General features: G+C 47.8%; 1 protein-coding gene across 2 annotated transcripts in view; it reads right to left on the bottom strand.

The window, feature by feature from the left end:
- Positions 1 to 803: 803 nt before the first annotated feature.
- The window catches only part of LOC123356240 (zinc finger protein 850-like), a 170,679-nt gene continuing 156,401 nt past the window's right edge, over positions 804 to 15,081 (bottom strand). Inside the window, exons 1-2 of one of the 2 annotated variants that reach the window (XM_044999305.1) lie at positions 6,597 to 6,653; positions 804 to 2,771 (exon numbers count right to left, since the gene is read on the bottom strand). In XM_044999305.1, the coding sequence (XP_044855240.1) occupies positions 1,222 to 2,760 (1,539 nt within the window). In that variant the 5' untranslated portion in view covers positions 2,761 to 2,771; positions 6,597 to 6,653 and the 3' untranslated portion in view covers positions 804 to 1,221. Of the gene's footprint in view, positions 2,772 to 6,596; positions 6,654 to 15,081 lie in introns of those variants that run through there. The other variant, XM_044999295.1, reaches the window with a different exon arrangement.

Below are 15,081 nucleotides of genomic sequence, written 5' to 3'. Positions count from 1 at the left end.
CCCAAAATATGGGGCATGACTCCTAGGGGGACACAGAGGAACATTCATGGGGGCACCTCAGGGCCGGAGCCAGCCTCCATGGAGGTAGCACCACTCAGCCCCACTCTGTCCCAGCTCTTCCTCAACCCCACCCTCAGCCTGGGCCCCTGGCTCCCAGCTCGGCCTCGACCCCTTTACCCCTGTCTGCACCCCTCTCCCCAGCAAGCAACAGCCCCACTCCCAGCCTCGGTTCTTGACTGCGGCTTCCGAGGGGCCACAGTCATGGATAAGAGGATGTCAGGCATGTCTGGCAGCAAAGGTCTAAATCCAGTTTGCTACTCACCCTGACCCAGGGCCTATGGGCAGTCCTCCACCAAAAACCCCAAAAGAGATTTAAAAGGTCTCTCACCTGTCATATGCTGGCTGGGTTCGGTGGGGAATGGTCCGTGGTTTTCTGGTCCGGTGGACAGTCTGTGGATCTGAGTCACGGCACCAAGATTGTCAAAAAAAAACCCGACCACGCACTGTGTTTGGATCAGAATTGCCTGAAGCCCCTTTATTTTCGAACATGAAGGGGGGCGGGGGTACCAGAAAACTGGCAGTCCCCCCGAATACAGATTTTTCAACAGCTTATATAGCAAAAAAACCACAATTAGTAATACATACTTCCTGTGACAAAGTTCCTCCTCTACCTTGGTGGGTTCCTGCGCTTATTGGCAGATTTGCTCACCTCAGTGATCTTCCCCACAGTCTGGGTCAACTCCTCCTGTGTCTGATCAGGAGTTGGGAGGTTTGGGGGGAACCCGGGCCCACCTTTTCCTCCAGGTTCCAGCCCAGGGCCCTGTGGATTGCAGCTGTCTATAGTGCCTCCTGTAACAGCTGCGTGACAGCTACAACTCCCTGGGATACTTCCAGACTCCTGTACCCCACCGGTTTGGGTCTGTCACATTCCTTGTTGACATTTTTCCAATAAGTGGAATACACTTTCCATAAAAGGAAGACAGCACCAGCCAGCTTTCCTGTTATTCACAGTTTGCCCTTTGCAGTATAAGCTTTCTCTAACACTAGCCGTGGGCAGTTATATTTTGCAAGCCTAGTGATTACAGAACGTTCTGCTTTTGTACTTTTCCTTCACCTTGTCTCCAGAACCATAAAAGGGGGGTAATCATGACTATTGTTCAGGCCTCAACCAAAGTTTTAGGCCTGAGCCAACAAAGTTTAGGTCTGAGCCAACTGATAGCCCTAGAGGTTTTTATGGTGTTGATCTCCCTTGCAGATTCTCTGATGCCTAAAATGGGCTGAGTGCCAAGAGAAGGTTTTCCCACACTCACTGCATTCATAGGGCCTCTCCCCTGTGTGGATCCTCTGATGTTCAGAAAGGGCTGAGCTGCTAGTGAAGTTTTTCCCACACTCACTGCATTCACAGGGCCTCTCTCCTGTGTGGATTCTCTGATGCCTAATAAGGTGCGAGCTGCGAATGAAGGTTTTCCCACACTCATTGCATTCATAGGGCCTCTTCCCTGTGTGGATTTGCTGATGTTTAGAAAGGACTGATTTGCTAGTGAAGCATTTTCCACACTCATGGCATTCAAAGGGCCTCTCTCCTGTGTGCATTCTCTGATGTTCAGAAAGGCCTGATCTGTGAGTGAAGTTTTTCCCACACTCACTGCATTCATAGGGCCTCTCCCCAGTGTGGATTCTCTGATGTTCAGAAAGGGCTGAGTTGCTAGTGAAGGTTTTCCCACACTCACTGCATTCATAGGGCCTCTCTCCTGTGTGGATTCTCAGATGTTGAAAAAGGCCTGATCTGCGAGTGAAGTCTTTCCCACACTCACTGCATTCATAGGGCCTCTCCCCTGTGTGGATTCTCTGATGTTCAGAAAGGGCTGAACTGTTAGTGAAGCTTTCCCCACACTCACTGCATTCATAGGGCCTCTCCCCTGTATGGATTCTCTGATGCCTAATAAGGTGTGAGCTGCGACTGAAAGTTTTCCCACACTCACTGCATTCATAGGGCCTCTCCCCTCTGTGACTTATCTGATGGAGAAAAAGACCTGCTCTTTGAGTGAAGTTTTTCCCACACTCAGTGCACTCATAGGGCCTCTCCCCAGTGTGGATTCTCTGATGTTCAGAAAGGGCTGAGCTGCACTTGAAGGTTTTCCCACACTCACAGCATTCATAGGGACTCTCCCCTGTGTGGATTTTCTGATGGTTAAAAAGGCCTGATCTGTAAGTGAAGTTTTTCCCACACTCACTGCATTCATAAGGCCTCTCTCCTGTGTGGATTCTCTGATGTTCAGAAAGGGCTGAGCTCTTAGTGAAGCATTTTCCACACTCACTGCATTCATAGGGCCTCACCCCTGTGTGGATTCTCCGATGTTCAGAAAGGGCTGAGCTCTTAGTGAAGCATTTTCCACACTCACTGCATTCATAGGGCCTCATCCCTGTGCAGATTCCCTGATGCTTTGTAATGACTGAGTAGTCACTTAAGTTTTTCCCACACTCACTGAATGTATTTTTTCTCTTTCTCTTGAGGATTTCCTGCTGTGTTGTGGTTTCCTTGAGGTCCTTCTGAGTTCTCCGACAGGAAATACATTTATCCACATTCTCCCCTGGATGGTTTCCGTGCTCTCTTTCTGATTTCTGCTGAATCTCACAGGATTGTCCCTGATCATGACTCCTGGTTACATTGCTTTTTGATCTTTGCGATAATGCTGTGTGTTTATCCACTTGCTCAACATTTTCCTGCTGAGAAGTCTGCTCCTCTTTGTCACATACCATTGCATCACCTGCTGTGATAGAGACAGAAACCTCAAACAGGCATGGAAAGGGGAAGGCCAAAACAAAACAAGTGCTGGAGAGAGGTCAAATAAAAATCAGGACCTGAACTCCTCCAAATTCTTCCCCCAAATGTAGTTGTAGGATTTTATGTTTGTATTTTATATAATTTAGAATGAAGGATAAAGAATAAGAATGCAGCATGTATTAAATGTATTGGTTTAGGATTTGATCATATCCTGCCAGCCACCCTTTTTGAATAACAGAAAGGAATGGCCTAATGGGCCAATGGGTAGAGATACATCAGCCAGAATCTGTGTCTGGACTGATTTCAAGGCAATAACAAATCTTTGAGGGTCACCGATTTGTTGTAGGTTTAGCACTTTAAAATAAGTAAAAGAATGCCATGATTGTTTTCTTTTGCATTGCAATTTGATGTTCCTGCTCAAAATGTTGTGTGTAAATTAAATTCTGTTTTGTGTGTGAATGAGAAACGTAGGTATTAAGAGATAAGTATGAAGGCCATCGCTGAACCAAATGTACGAGGGAGGAACCAAAGACAGGGGGCCCGGATAATCTTCATCCTAGAATATTAAGGGAATTGGCGAGTGAAATTGCAAGCCCGTTAGTGATGATTTTTAATAAATCTCTAAACTCGGGGGTTGTACCGTTTGACTGGAGATTAGCTAATATAGTTCCTATATTCAAGAAGGGGAAAAAAAGTGACCCAGGTAACTACAGGCCTGTTAGTTTAACATCTGTAGTATGCAAAGTCATGGAAAAAATTTTAAAGGAGAGAGTGGTTACGGACCGTGAGGCCGATGGCAACTGGGACAAATTACAGCATGGTTTTACGAAAGGTAGATCGTGCCAAACCAACCTGATCTCCTTCTTTGAGAAAGTAACAGATTTTTTAGACAAGGGAAATGCGGTGGATCTAATATATCTTGATTTCAGTAAGGCGTTTGATACGGTACCGCATGAGGAATTACTGGTTAAATTGGAAAAGATGGGGATCGAAATGAAAATCCAGAGGTGGATAAGGAGCTGGTTAAAGGGGAGACTGCAGAGGGTCGTATTGAAGGGTGATCTGTCGGGTTGGAGGGGGGTTACCAGTGGAGTTCCTCAAGGTTCGGTTTTGGGTCCGATTTTATTTAATCTATTTATCGCTGACCTCGGAACCAAAAGTAGGAGTGGGCTGATAAAGTTTGCGGATGACACCAAGTTGGGAGGTATTGCCAATTCGGAAAAGGATCGGGATATCCTCCAGAGAGATTTGGATGACCTTGTAAACTGGAGTATTAGTAACAGGATGAAATTCAATAATGAGAAGTGTAAAGTTATGCATTTAGGGATGACTAACAAGAATTTTAGTTATAAGCTGGGGACGCACCAGTTGGAAGTAATGGACGAGGAGAGGGACCTAGGAGTCCTGGTTGATCGTAGGATGACTATGAGTAGGCAATGTGATGTGGCCGTTAAAAAAGCTAATGCGGTCTTGGGATGCATTAGGCGAGGTATTTCTAGTAGAGATAAGGAGGTGCTAGTCCCGTTATATAAGGCGTTGGTGAGACCTCATTTGGAGTATTGTGTGCAGTTTTGGTCTCCCATGTTTAAGAAGGATGAACTCAAACTGGAACGGGTACAAAGAAGGGCCACTAGAATGATCCGAGGAATGGAAAGCCTGTCGTACGAAAGGAGACTTGAGGAGCTCAGTTTGTTTTCCTTAACCAAAAGAAGGATAAGAGGAGATATGATTGCACTCTTTAAATATATCAGAGGGATAAATACCAGGGAAGGAGAGGAATTATTTCAGCTCAGTGCTAATGTGGACACGAGGACAAACGGATATAAATTGTCAGTCAGGAAATTTAGGCTTGAAATTAGACGAAGGTTTCTAACCATCAAAGGAGTGCAATTCTGGAACAGCCTACCGAGGGAAACAGTGGGGGCGAAGGACCTCCATGACTTTAAGATTAAGCTGGATAAGTTTATGGAGGGGATGGTATGATAGGATAACGGGTTTAGTCAATAGGTCAATAACGTGCCACACTGGTAATTAGTACAAAGGGTCAATGTTGGGATATTGTTAGCCTTTTCCAGAGGGTCTGGCTGGAGAGTCTTGCCCACATGCTCGGGGTTCAGCTGATCGCCATATTTGGGGTCGGGAAGGAATTTTCCTCCAGGGTAGATGGGCAGTGGCCCTGGAGGTTTTTTGCCTTCCTCCGAAGCATGGGGCAGGGGTCGCTTGCTGGTGGATTATCTGCTACTTGAAGTCTTTAAATCATGATTTGGAGCATTCAACAGCAGAGTCAAGGGAGAGAATTAGTTCAGGAGTGGGTGGATCGGCTTATGTGGCCTGCATCTTGCAGGAGGTCAGACTAGATGATCATAATGGTCCCTTCTGATCTTGAATTCTATGATTCTATTATTCTATTACAGATGCAAGGGCACCAGTAGGCTGCAACACACTCCTACTGAAATGTCAAAGGAGGTAGATTGACAACTCTAAAGATGAGACAGGCACCTATCAATGGGGACAAGACAGCTCTGATCAAAACCAGCCTGGGATAACTCACTGAGGAACTTGATGAAAGAACAAGATAAAGGATGAGAAGGACAATTTAAGAAAACAAGCATTCATCAAACAACAATTGATTACAGCAAGACAGTGCAAAACTCATTGGTCGCAATGAAGGAAAATCACTATATAAACAGGGTGCCTTGCCATGAAACTTTGGGTTCATCCTGCCAAGATTTCCCCAGAGAATCATGTTGCAACCAATGGAACCCAGCTCCTCCTACGTGTGATCAACCTAGCTGGCCACAAGATTGATCTGGACTCTGGACTGGTAACTGTAACATTGACTGGCAGAACAGTGTATGTGTGTGGTGTAATTGAATGCATATGCTAATTGTTGTATATTCAATAAACACAGTGTATTGCCTTTTCCCCTGAAAAAGATCCTATGTGCTTATTATAAGCATAACACAAATAGGAGAGAGGAGGGGATCAATTTGGCCTTCACATCCCATCCAAAATCGCAGGAGGAAGGGAAGAAGCTACTGCCTGGTGTCTACTAGGATCTACAGCAGGCCTGCACAACTCATAAAGCAGCGAGGGCCATATTACTCCAAAGAAAACAGCTGAGGGCCAAACCCCGCGAGCCTTGCCGCCCGTCCCCAGTGCCAAGCCCCCCCCCGAAACACAACACCCCCCAACGCCGCCCAGCCCCCCAAAATACTATCCCCCCCCCAGCACCGACCGCTCTACGGAAACAAACCCTCCTTCCCCAGCGCTGCCCCACCGAAACCGCGGTATTGAACCTTGGTAATATGTTATAGTGAGCCCCTAAGGTAGTATAATAAAGGTAAAAGAAAAATGTCTTTTTGTTAGAAGTAGAATAAGATCTTCCCCCAACTTGGTAATCAATTGCCCTGCTGAATGAATGAGGTGTAAATGAAGAAGGCGTGGAAGGCAGGACCTCCAGACAGCTGCAACCCTTGGAGAGGGGATGGGAGCCAGACCAGATCAGTAGAACAGGTCAGCCACCAACTCGCAGCTCGCCTTCTTAGCCTCCCTCCCCTGCCACCGGCTCACCCACCCCGCAACTGCCTGCCCACATGCCTACTCACCCCTGCGGGCCACACAGTGAGCCCACATGGGCCGCATGTTGTGCAGGCCTGATCTACAGGAAACCATGAGCTAATTTACCCTGAGGATATGACCCCTGCTACGGACAATAATGAACCGACAGAGCTCCCAAGGGCTTTGTAGGGGTTCCCAGATGTTTCCTTCAGGCACTTACAGATTCTGAGTTGGTTTAATGTTTCCTCACCTGTGCGGGGAGCTCTCAGGATCTCTCTTTCCTCTGAACGCTGGAGGTCTGGGACCAACGGCTCTTCCCCTTGTTCCAGCTGGGAGATCACATCAGGTTTGGAAACTGGAAACCCTGCTCAGATGAAAAATAAATGAGTTCACTTGATTTCATAACTTTGTGTTACAAAATAAATCTATTAATTTAACTTCAGTGCTTAGTGTGAGCTGGTGTGCCTGGGGCAGTCCTCACTGAAAATGCCAAGGTCAGCGCAGGCTGAAAAAGCCAGAGCAGATGCTCCTAAAACTGGTGGTTAACACTGAAGTTAAACTCACCGACCAGTCACAAACTGTGCTTCTGATTCCCCAAACTCGTTACTGAGAAGCTGAAAAAAGAAATCACACAGCCCCGTTTATTGCATCCCAGTTCTCTGACTCCCAATCAGCACCTAGGTCCAGTACAGTGAGAGGTTATTTAAAAACTCTGTGCTCACAGACAAACTGTTCTTCTGACCCCAAAGGGTCAGCCACATCACCTGGTCAGTATAGGTTTGGATCTTACACAAAATACCATGTTGCCTGCCAGTCTTTTAGCATCTAAACTAAAGGTTTATTATAAAAGAAAGAAAAAAGAAGGGAGTTGTCAAATGGGAAAGCAGTCAGATACATTCCAAAATCTATATATCAGGTTCTTAGCAGTATTGGTAAGCTGCCGGCTTGAAAGTCCATCTGGAACACATCCACAGTTTGGATGGGTCATTCAGTCCTTTGTTCAAGGCTTCAGTTTGTAGAAAAGTTGCTCCAGAGGGTCTGAAGACAAAATGGAGATGATGCAGCTGCCCTTTATATTCCTTTGGTCTTGTAGCATCTACTTCCTGTGTCCCAAACACAAGCTTCACAGCACATGGCATGGAAGAGCCTTGGAGTTCTCAGTACACAGGCTGTGACGCTCAGTACACAGGAGTGGGGCAGATTGACCTGGGAATGTTGCAGGGGAGTTTTACTGGGACTGTCTGCATTAGGAATGGGATAGCAGGGGATGACTTCACTTGAGGGATGATACCTGAGCCAGGAGGAGGGTTGGGGCCAGGAGAACTGGACACGTTTGCCTGGGAAACTGGACAAAGGCTGGAGGAGGAGCCGGGGGGAAGGCTGGGTGAGACTGCTGGAGGGGGTTTTCAGTTTGCAGCAGTCTGGGGAAGCAGAGGGAACCCCAAGGCTGGGGTCTAGACTCCCTGTTTCCTCCCCCCAGCCCAAAGGGACCTGACTGAGGGGTCCTGGTTGTACCTACAAGCTCTGTTTGGGACTGTGTTCCTGTCATCTAATAAACCTTATGGTTTACTGGCTGGCTGAAAGTCATGGTGAATAAAAGGAAGTGAGGGTGTAGGGCTCTGACTCCCCCATACTCCGTGACAAGTGGTGGCAGTGGTGGGCTTCCTGCAGTAAATGACTGGTAAGCAGTAAAACAAAGGGGGATTGATGGGGACCGGTGTGCTGAAGATGAGCGGTTTAGGGGGGCAGAGGAGCTACGCTTAACCCCTGGGACTGTGTGACCAGCGAGAAGGACTGCAATAATGGGGTCCCCCTGGGGACTGTGGTGAGCAGGCTCGGGGCAGAGTCAGCTGTGGCTTGACCCTGGGAGAGAGGTGGTGACCTGGAAAAGGTCTGGCACACTAGGGGTTCCTCCTGGAAACCATGGGGAGCTCAGAGCACACAGGCCTGTGAGTGGCCAGCTGGAAGATGTATAAGAAGCACCTTAAGAGCAACCTCGTCGAGCTGTGCAGGCAAAGGTGGCAGCGCATTGGGAGGCTCACCAAAGAACAGCTGATTGCCCAGCTGGAGGAGGAAGATCGGTTGGAGGAGCCTGTCCCTGTCTCTGAGGGAAGCAGCCCAGCAGATGAAGGGCAGGCACCAGTATCTGTCCCATTTGGGAGTGGTCAGAGAGCTGCCGAGGGCATCCCAGTTCATGTTTTCCTAGTTCTAAGCAACTTGTTCTGACTCATTAATAAAACTTAAACAATTCTCCCCTTCTAGCGTTTGTAACAGAGATGCTTTGGGTTTTCAGTTTCAGCTCACTAGAGTTATGGAAGTCAAAGCTTCTATTTTGTTATAATGTTTCCTCCTACCTATTCCTAGGGAAAGGGCTGGGAGGAGCCCAGCAAATACCAAGGGCACCATGACCCCAGCAGCCATAGTCGCCGCCATCACTGAGCTATGCAAGAAGGGGAAGCCAGACAAAGTGGTCTGGACCAAGGAGCGCCAGACGGCTCTCTGTGCGCTGAAGGAGGCTCTGGTCAGTGGTCCAGTTCTGGCAAACTCAGACTTTGTCAAGCCCTTTATGGTGTTCACCGATGCCTCAGACAGGGGACTGGGGGATGTTGTGTTAATGCAGGATGATGAAAAGGGGGAGATGTACCCCAGTGTGTACCTGAGCAAGAAGTTGCTACCCCAGGAGCAAAACTACGTGGCCATGGAGAAGGAATGCCTGGCTGTGGTGTGGGCCGTTAAGAAACTAGAGCCATATCTATTTGGGCGATACTTCGTGTACACAGACCACTCTCTCCTGACCTGGCTACACCAGATGAAAGGAGCCAATGTTGAGCTCCTGAGGTGGAGCCTGCTCCTGCAAGATTATGATATGGACGTGGTCCATAGGAAAGGGAGTGCCAACATGATAGTGGATGTGTTGTCCAGAGAGGTGGCACTGAACTTCCCCAGGTCACTGGTCAGAGTGACCCTGCTCAGTTCAGTCTCGAAGGGGGGGGGAGACATGACACAATAGGGAGTGGGGCAGATTGATCTGGGAATATTGGAGGGGAGATTTACTTGGACTGTGTGCATTGGGGATGGGATAGCGGGGGGGACTTCACTTGAGGGATGTAACCTGAGCCAGGAGGGGGGTTGGGGCCAGGTGACGTTTGCCCGGGAAACTGGACAAAGGCTGGAGGAGGAGCCGGGGGAAGGCTGGGTGAGACTGCTGGAGGGGATTTTCAGTTTGCAGCAGTCTGGGGAAGCAGAGGAAACCCCAAGGCTGGGGTCTAAGCTCTTTGCCTCCCCACCACTGCCCCGAGGGACCTGACGTAGGGGTCCTGGTTGTACCTACAAGCTCTGTTTGGGACTGTGTTCCTGTCGCAGGAAGTGAGGGTGCAGGGCCCTGACTCCCCCACACGCCGTGACACAGGCATACCCCTGCATGTCTTGCTGACTCAATAGGTGTATCCCCTTAGTTCTTTCCCTGGGTTCATTGTACAGCTGATGACCCTGGATGGGCCATTCAACAGGCTAGGCAGTGCTGATGCCAATAGATGTGGGGGTGTCACCCAGAAACACTGCACAAGTCTGGAAATACAGATATACCCTACATATCTATAACTCAAAATACAAAGGTGATACAAATATAGAAACAAAATTATCATACTTGGAAAATCATAACATTTTCATTGACATTACATGGCATATCTAGCACGATTCATTGTATTACTATTTTATTAATAAAATTATTGCAAAGTATCTCACAATTCCACAGTGTCACACTTCGTAAAAGGGTCAATTCCCAGGGCCAGCTCCCCAGGTCACTGAAGATGCCAAACACTTTGTTTCTGAGGGATTGAAATCCCCACATATCTGCTGGGAACACACAGACAGACCGACACGGTGTCAGTCTGTACCCCTATGTTCACTCTTTTAAAAAATTATGAAGAATTTTGTACATAGTATGGCTTGTGAGGTATCATTTGAAAACATTCTACTGAATATTATCCTCCTGTTAAAATGTGTAGCAACACTGTATGTAAATGAGATTTTACAGTATGATATTACTGAAAAGTTACAATTCTGGGGAACACCCACAGACCAGTTCCTCAGAGACAGCAAGGCAAACAGCTGGTCAAAGAGCCATTCTCCGGCGGGGGAAGGTTTGAAGAAGACATTTACATTCCATCACAGGGACCACTTGAAGCTCGTATCTTCAACAGACAGCCTGGCACCATGACTCAGCTGAGACTGAAGTTATTTCTAGTAAAGGACTGATTTACAGAAAGGCGAGGAAAATGCTTGAGACTCTCTTTCCCCTTTCCCTCTGCTGATGATAACTCCTGAAGAGCTGAACTTGGGCAGCAGGGGCGGGTTAGGGGGAGTCCTGGCTGAAAGGAAAACCAGCCTGTCTCAGCATATGGTGAGAAACATTTGCTTTCAATCTGTTTTAGCTTGTAAACTTAGATGCTAGTTTTTAAATCTTGTATTTCTTTTCTAACCAATTCTGACTTTTATGCCTCATTACCTTAGTCTCTTGAAATCTTTTTTTTCCAGGTAGTTAATCTTGGTTTATTGTTTATCTAACCAGTGTGTTTGGATTAAAGTGTGTTGGAAACTCCATTTGGGATAACCAGGCTGGTGCATGTCATTTTCCACTGATGAAATGACAGATTTCATATGAGCTTGCGTTGTTCAGTAGTGTGCTGGACAGTGCAAGATGCATATTTCTGGGGGAAAGTCTGGGACTGGAGAATTTTCTGGGGTTCTCCTGTGGGGTACTGTAATTCGTGAGTCACTGACTAGCAGCACTCAATACTGTGTAGCTGGGAGTGAGTTACATGCTGGAGAGTGTGTGTTAACTGCCCAGGAGTGGCTGGTCTCACAGTAAAGCAGTGTAAAAGGTACCCCAGCTTGGGGAACTGAGGGGAAACAGCTGTTCAACAGTCCAGATTGCATTGTGGTTAATGTCACAGACACTCAATTTCAAAGGGTCTCCTAAAACACAGAAAGTAAATCCATGTCCCAGAAATCGAAGACTCAAGACACAGGGCAAGAATCCCTGGCACTGCTTCTTGCTGACAGAGAGGTCCAGAGACAATGAGAGACTCCTGGGGAAGCTGGGAACCGTAAGCATGGGCTGGTGGGGTTCAGTGGAGAAAGGGAACAGGAAGCGCAGGGATATCACTGAACGCAGGATCTCAGCAGTACTACATGTCAGGATAACACATATTGCAGCCCATTGGAAAACATAATCCCAACTACACACATAAAATGATGCGGTCTAAATTAGCTGTTTCCACTGAAGAGAGGGATCTTGAAGTAATTGTGCATAGTTCTCTGAAAACATCCATTCAAGGTGCAGAGGCAGTCAACAAAACCCCAGAATGTTGGGAATCATTAAGAAAGGCAATAAGACAAAATATATTGCCTTTATATAAATCCATGGTATGCCCACATCTTGAATACTGCATGCAGATGGGGTCACTCCATCTCAAAAAAAGATATATTGGAATTGGAAAAGGTTCAGAAAAGGGCAAAAAACATGATGAGGGGTATGGAACAGCTTCTCTATGTGGAGAGATTAAAAAGTCTGGGACTTTTCAGCTTGGAAAAGAGATGAAGGGGGGTATGAGAGAGGTCTATAAAATCATGACTGGTGTGGAGAAAGTAAATAAGGAAGTGTTATTTACTCCTTCTCATAACACAAGGACTAGGAATCACCAAATGAAATTCATAGGCAGCAGGTATAACACAAACAAAATGAATTATTTCTTCACACAACGCACAGTCAACCTGTGTAACACTTTAACAAAGGATGTTGTGAAGGCCAAGACTATAACAGGGTTAAAAAAATTTATATATGATATATATATGATAAATTTGTGGAGGACAGGTCCATCAATGGCTAATAGCTAGGATGGGCAGGGATGGTGTCCCTAGCCTCTGTTTGCCATAAGCTGGGAATGAGTGACAGGAGATTAAATCACTTGATGATTCCCTGTTCTGTTCATTCCCCCTGGGACACCTGGCATTGGTCACTGTCAGAGGACAAGGTACTGGGCTAGATGGACCTTTGGTCTGACCCAGTATTGCTGTTCTTATGTACTAGGGAACTTAGTGAGTCCAGTGTAATGGGAGGAAGTAGGAAAATCCCTGGGTGTGGAGAACACTGGGAAATTAGAAGCTATAATTCAGGAGCAACCGATTCTAATTAGTCTGGAAAAGCAGAATGTGAAAAATAAGAATCCGGTCATGTGACTTAAGGAAGAGAGCCAGAAGAAGAGAGAAATTGTGGCTACTATGCATGGTGATAGGGGAGCAAGACTTTCCATGTCTCAGGAAGTTTCGCTACCAACCTAGGCCATTTTCACATGCTGAGGTGCAATCCAGAGCAGTGAGGAGCTGTGTCATCTGTAATCCTGGGTGAGATTCAATGTTCTGCAGCTGGAGCTCCCCTGTCTGGATACCCCCAGCCAGCAGTCAAGGATGCAGAGTGTGTGTGTGATAAGTAACCCTGGACCGGCAGCTCTGACTCCTGCAGACTGCTTGTTACACCTCAAGCACATTCTGGTTTGGGTAAAGAAGGCTCAGGGTTTGAGAGAAAGTCTGGGGTGGAAAGCTTTTGTTGGTTATGCTGGACCTAATCCCCAGTTTTACTTATGCAAACAGGAGATATATGACACTGTGCGATACTGCTCCTGTGCTCTGTTCCCAAAGTGTTCTGCAGCAGGGGAGGGTCTCTGGCAGTGTGTGTGTCACTGGCATATTGGGGCGATGCTGAAACAGGACAGAGGAGAGGTGGCATTGTGGGGCTGGTGTGAACCGTATCTCTTCGTTTCCCCTTCCAAGAACTGAGGGGACAGTAACCCTTACCCAGCAAGGTCACATTCTCATAGTTCTCCTGCATGACGTCTCTGTAGAGGGCTCTCTGAGTGAGGTCCAGCCGAGCCCCCTCTTCACTGGTGAAATACACAGCCACCTCCTCGAAGGTCACCGGCCTCTGAAAGAGCAAAAGCCCAACACTCAGTACCTGCTGCCCCACTCACAGCCCCACTGTTCGTGGAGAAGGGCCAAACAAAAGCTCTGGGTAGCTCGCAGTCAGCAGAATCTCACCCCACCCCACCCACAGCATCCAGAAAACACCAGGGTGAGGGGACAAAGCAAGAGCACCTTGTCTCTCCCAGCAAATCCATCACACACCTACTAGTCACAGACTGATACAGGAAATGAAACCACTAGCAGAATCCAGGGAGAGCTCCCTGGTAGGAAGCCCAAAACCCTCCTCATTCTGAGGAGTTGGATATGAAGGGAGGGGAATCTCCCCTAAACCTGACTAGTGGGTGCTCCCTTCACATCTCACAGCAGCCGCTGGTTAGGCTCCAGCACTATGAATCTGGTCAGTTTTCCTAGCCCCAGGTAGGTGGGTCATTTTCTGTTAAAAAATTAGGGCATTTCCACCACCGAACCTCATGGGTCTCTTCCCAGAATCTAGGCCACTTATTAAACAACTCCCAGCTGTTGTTGGATTCTCCCTCCCCCCATCCCATAACTAAGTCTCTGAACACAAGGCTAGAAAAGAGCAGAACCAAAGGAGTCACTTTCCATGATTCCCTCTGACACTGACCCCATGGCAGCCACACCGCAGCAGGAGGGATATGGAGTCAGGAACTGGGTTTTCCTCTGTCTGAGCCTCATCTTGTCCACAGGAAAGTGACTCAGGGTGCAGTAATACATCTGTCTGGACAGATTAGAGATCTGGAAATCTCTCTCAAAACTCTTCTCTCCCATTGCCCCTTTCAATCTCTCTTTCTCCTTTTCCCTGTCTCCTATCAGATGGGCAGGGAGAGGGAAGTCCCATTCCTGGGTTGTTTGCTCCCTCATGGCTGGATTTGCTCCTGCAATTGCTAATGGGAGGAGAAATGACCAGGGGGGCTATTTGTGTAGAGTCATTTTAATGCCAGACCCCAGCATTTTCCCTTGGTTTCTTCCAGTTACCTGGAGTCTCTGGCTCAGAATTTAGTATTAACAGGGCCCAGGGCTGCCCTAGGGGGCTAGTACCAGCTGGAGAAAGTCATCACCTGGGCCAGGCAGAGAAGCAGCTCAAATTAAGGTCCCTTCCCAGCACAGAACCCTGCTGGGGGAGCAGCAGCTGCTAAGCCTGGTCTCCCAGATCACAATGGAGGCTGCAGCTTCTGACCCAGGAAGCTGAACCCCAATATCCTGAGCAGAGAGGGTCAGAGCATTTGAGCAGCTTCCCTCCTTTAGCTCACGGGGGAGAACAGCTAATGAGAGCCCCTCCTCACAGGGAGAAACTCATTTACCCCACTGTCCATCTGGAGTCACTCCTCGTCTTTCCATGCAGTGATTCTGGATTATCATGGTCTCAGTGAAACCAGATTTCAGAAAGAATGAGTCCAGAATGCTGTGGAAGAGACCATTGTGTGGCAGTGCTAACCCCCTTCCCACCTCCCTCACCCACCAGAACTAGGACAAGGACTGTGGGGGGGGGGGGGGGAACGAATTTTCCCCAAGGGAACTGTAAATTCCTGCCGTTTTCAAGAGGGGAGAAAAGCAAAATCTGTGATTTCACCTCACAGTGTTTGATAAGTGACTAGAAAGTTCTCATGGTGACTGGGCCTGGCCGGGGAATGCCGGGAAGTGCTTGGAGCCAGGATTCTGGCACAAGTTGATCAGAGAGAAGGAGCGAGGTCAGGAGCAGTCCCCAGAGCCCACAGTCAGGGTCCCCAGGCACC

The sequence above is a fragment of the Mauremys mutica genome, chromosome 1, assembly GCF_020497125.1.
Source record: "Mauremys mutica isolate MM-2020 ecotype Southern chromosome 1, ASM2049712v1, whole genome shotgun sequence".
NCBI lineage: Eukaryota > Metazoa > Chordata > Testudines > Geoemydidae > Mauremys > Mauremys mutica.
The sequence above is the reverse complement of the archived record's forward strand: the minus strand, read 5'-3'. Positions and strand labels throughout refer to the sequence as shown.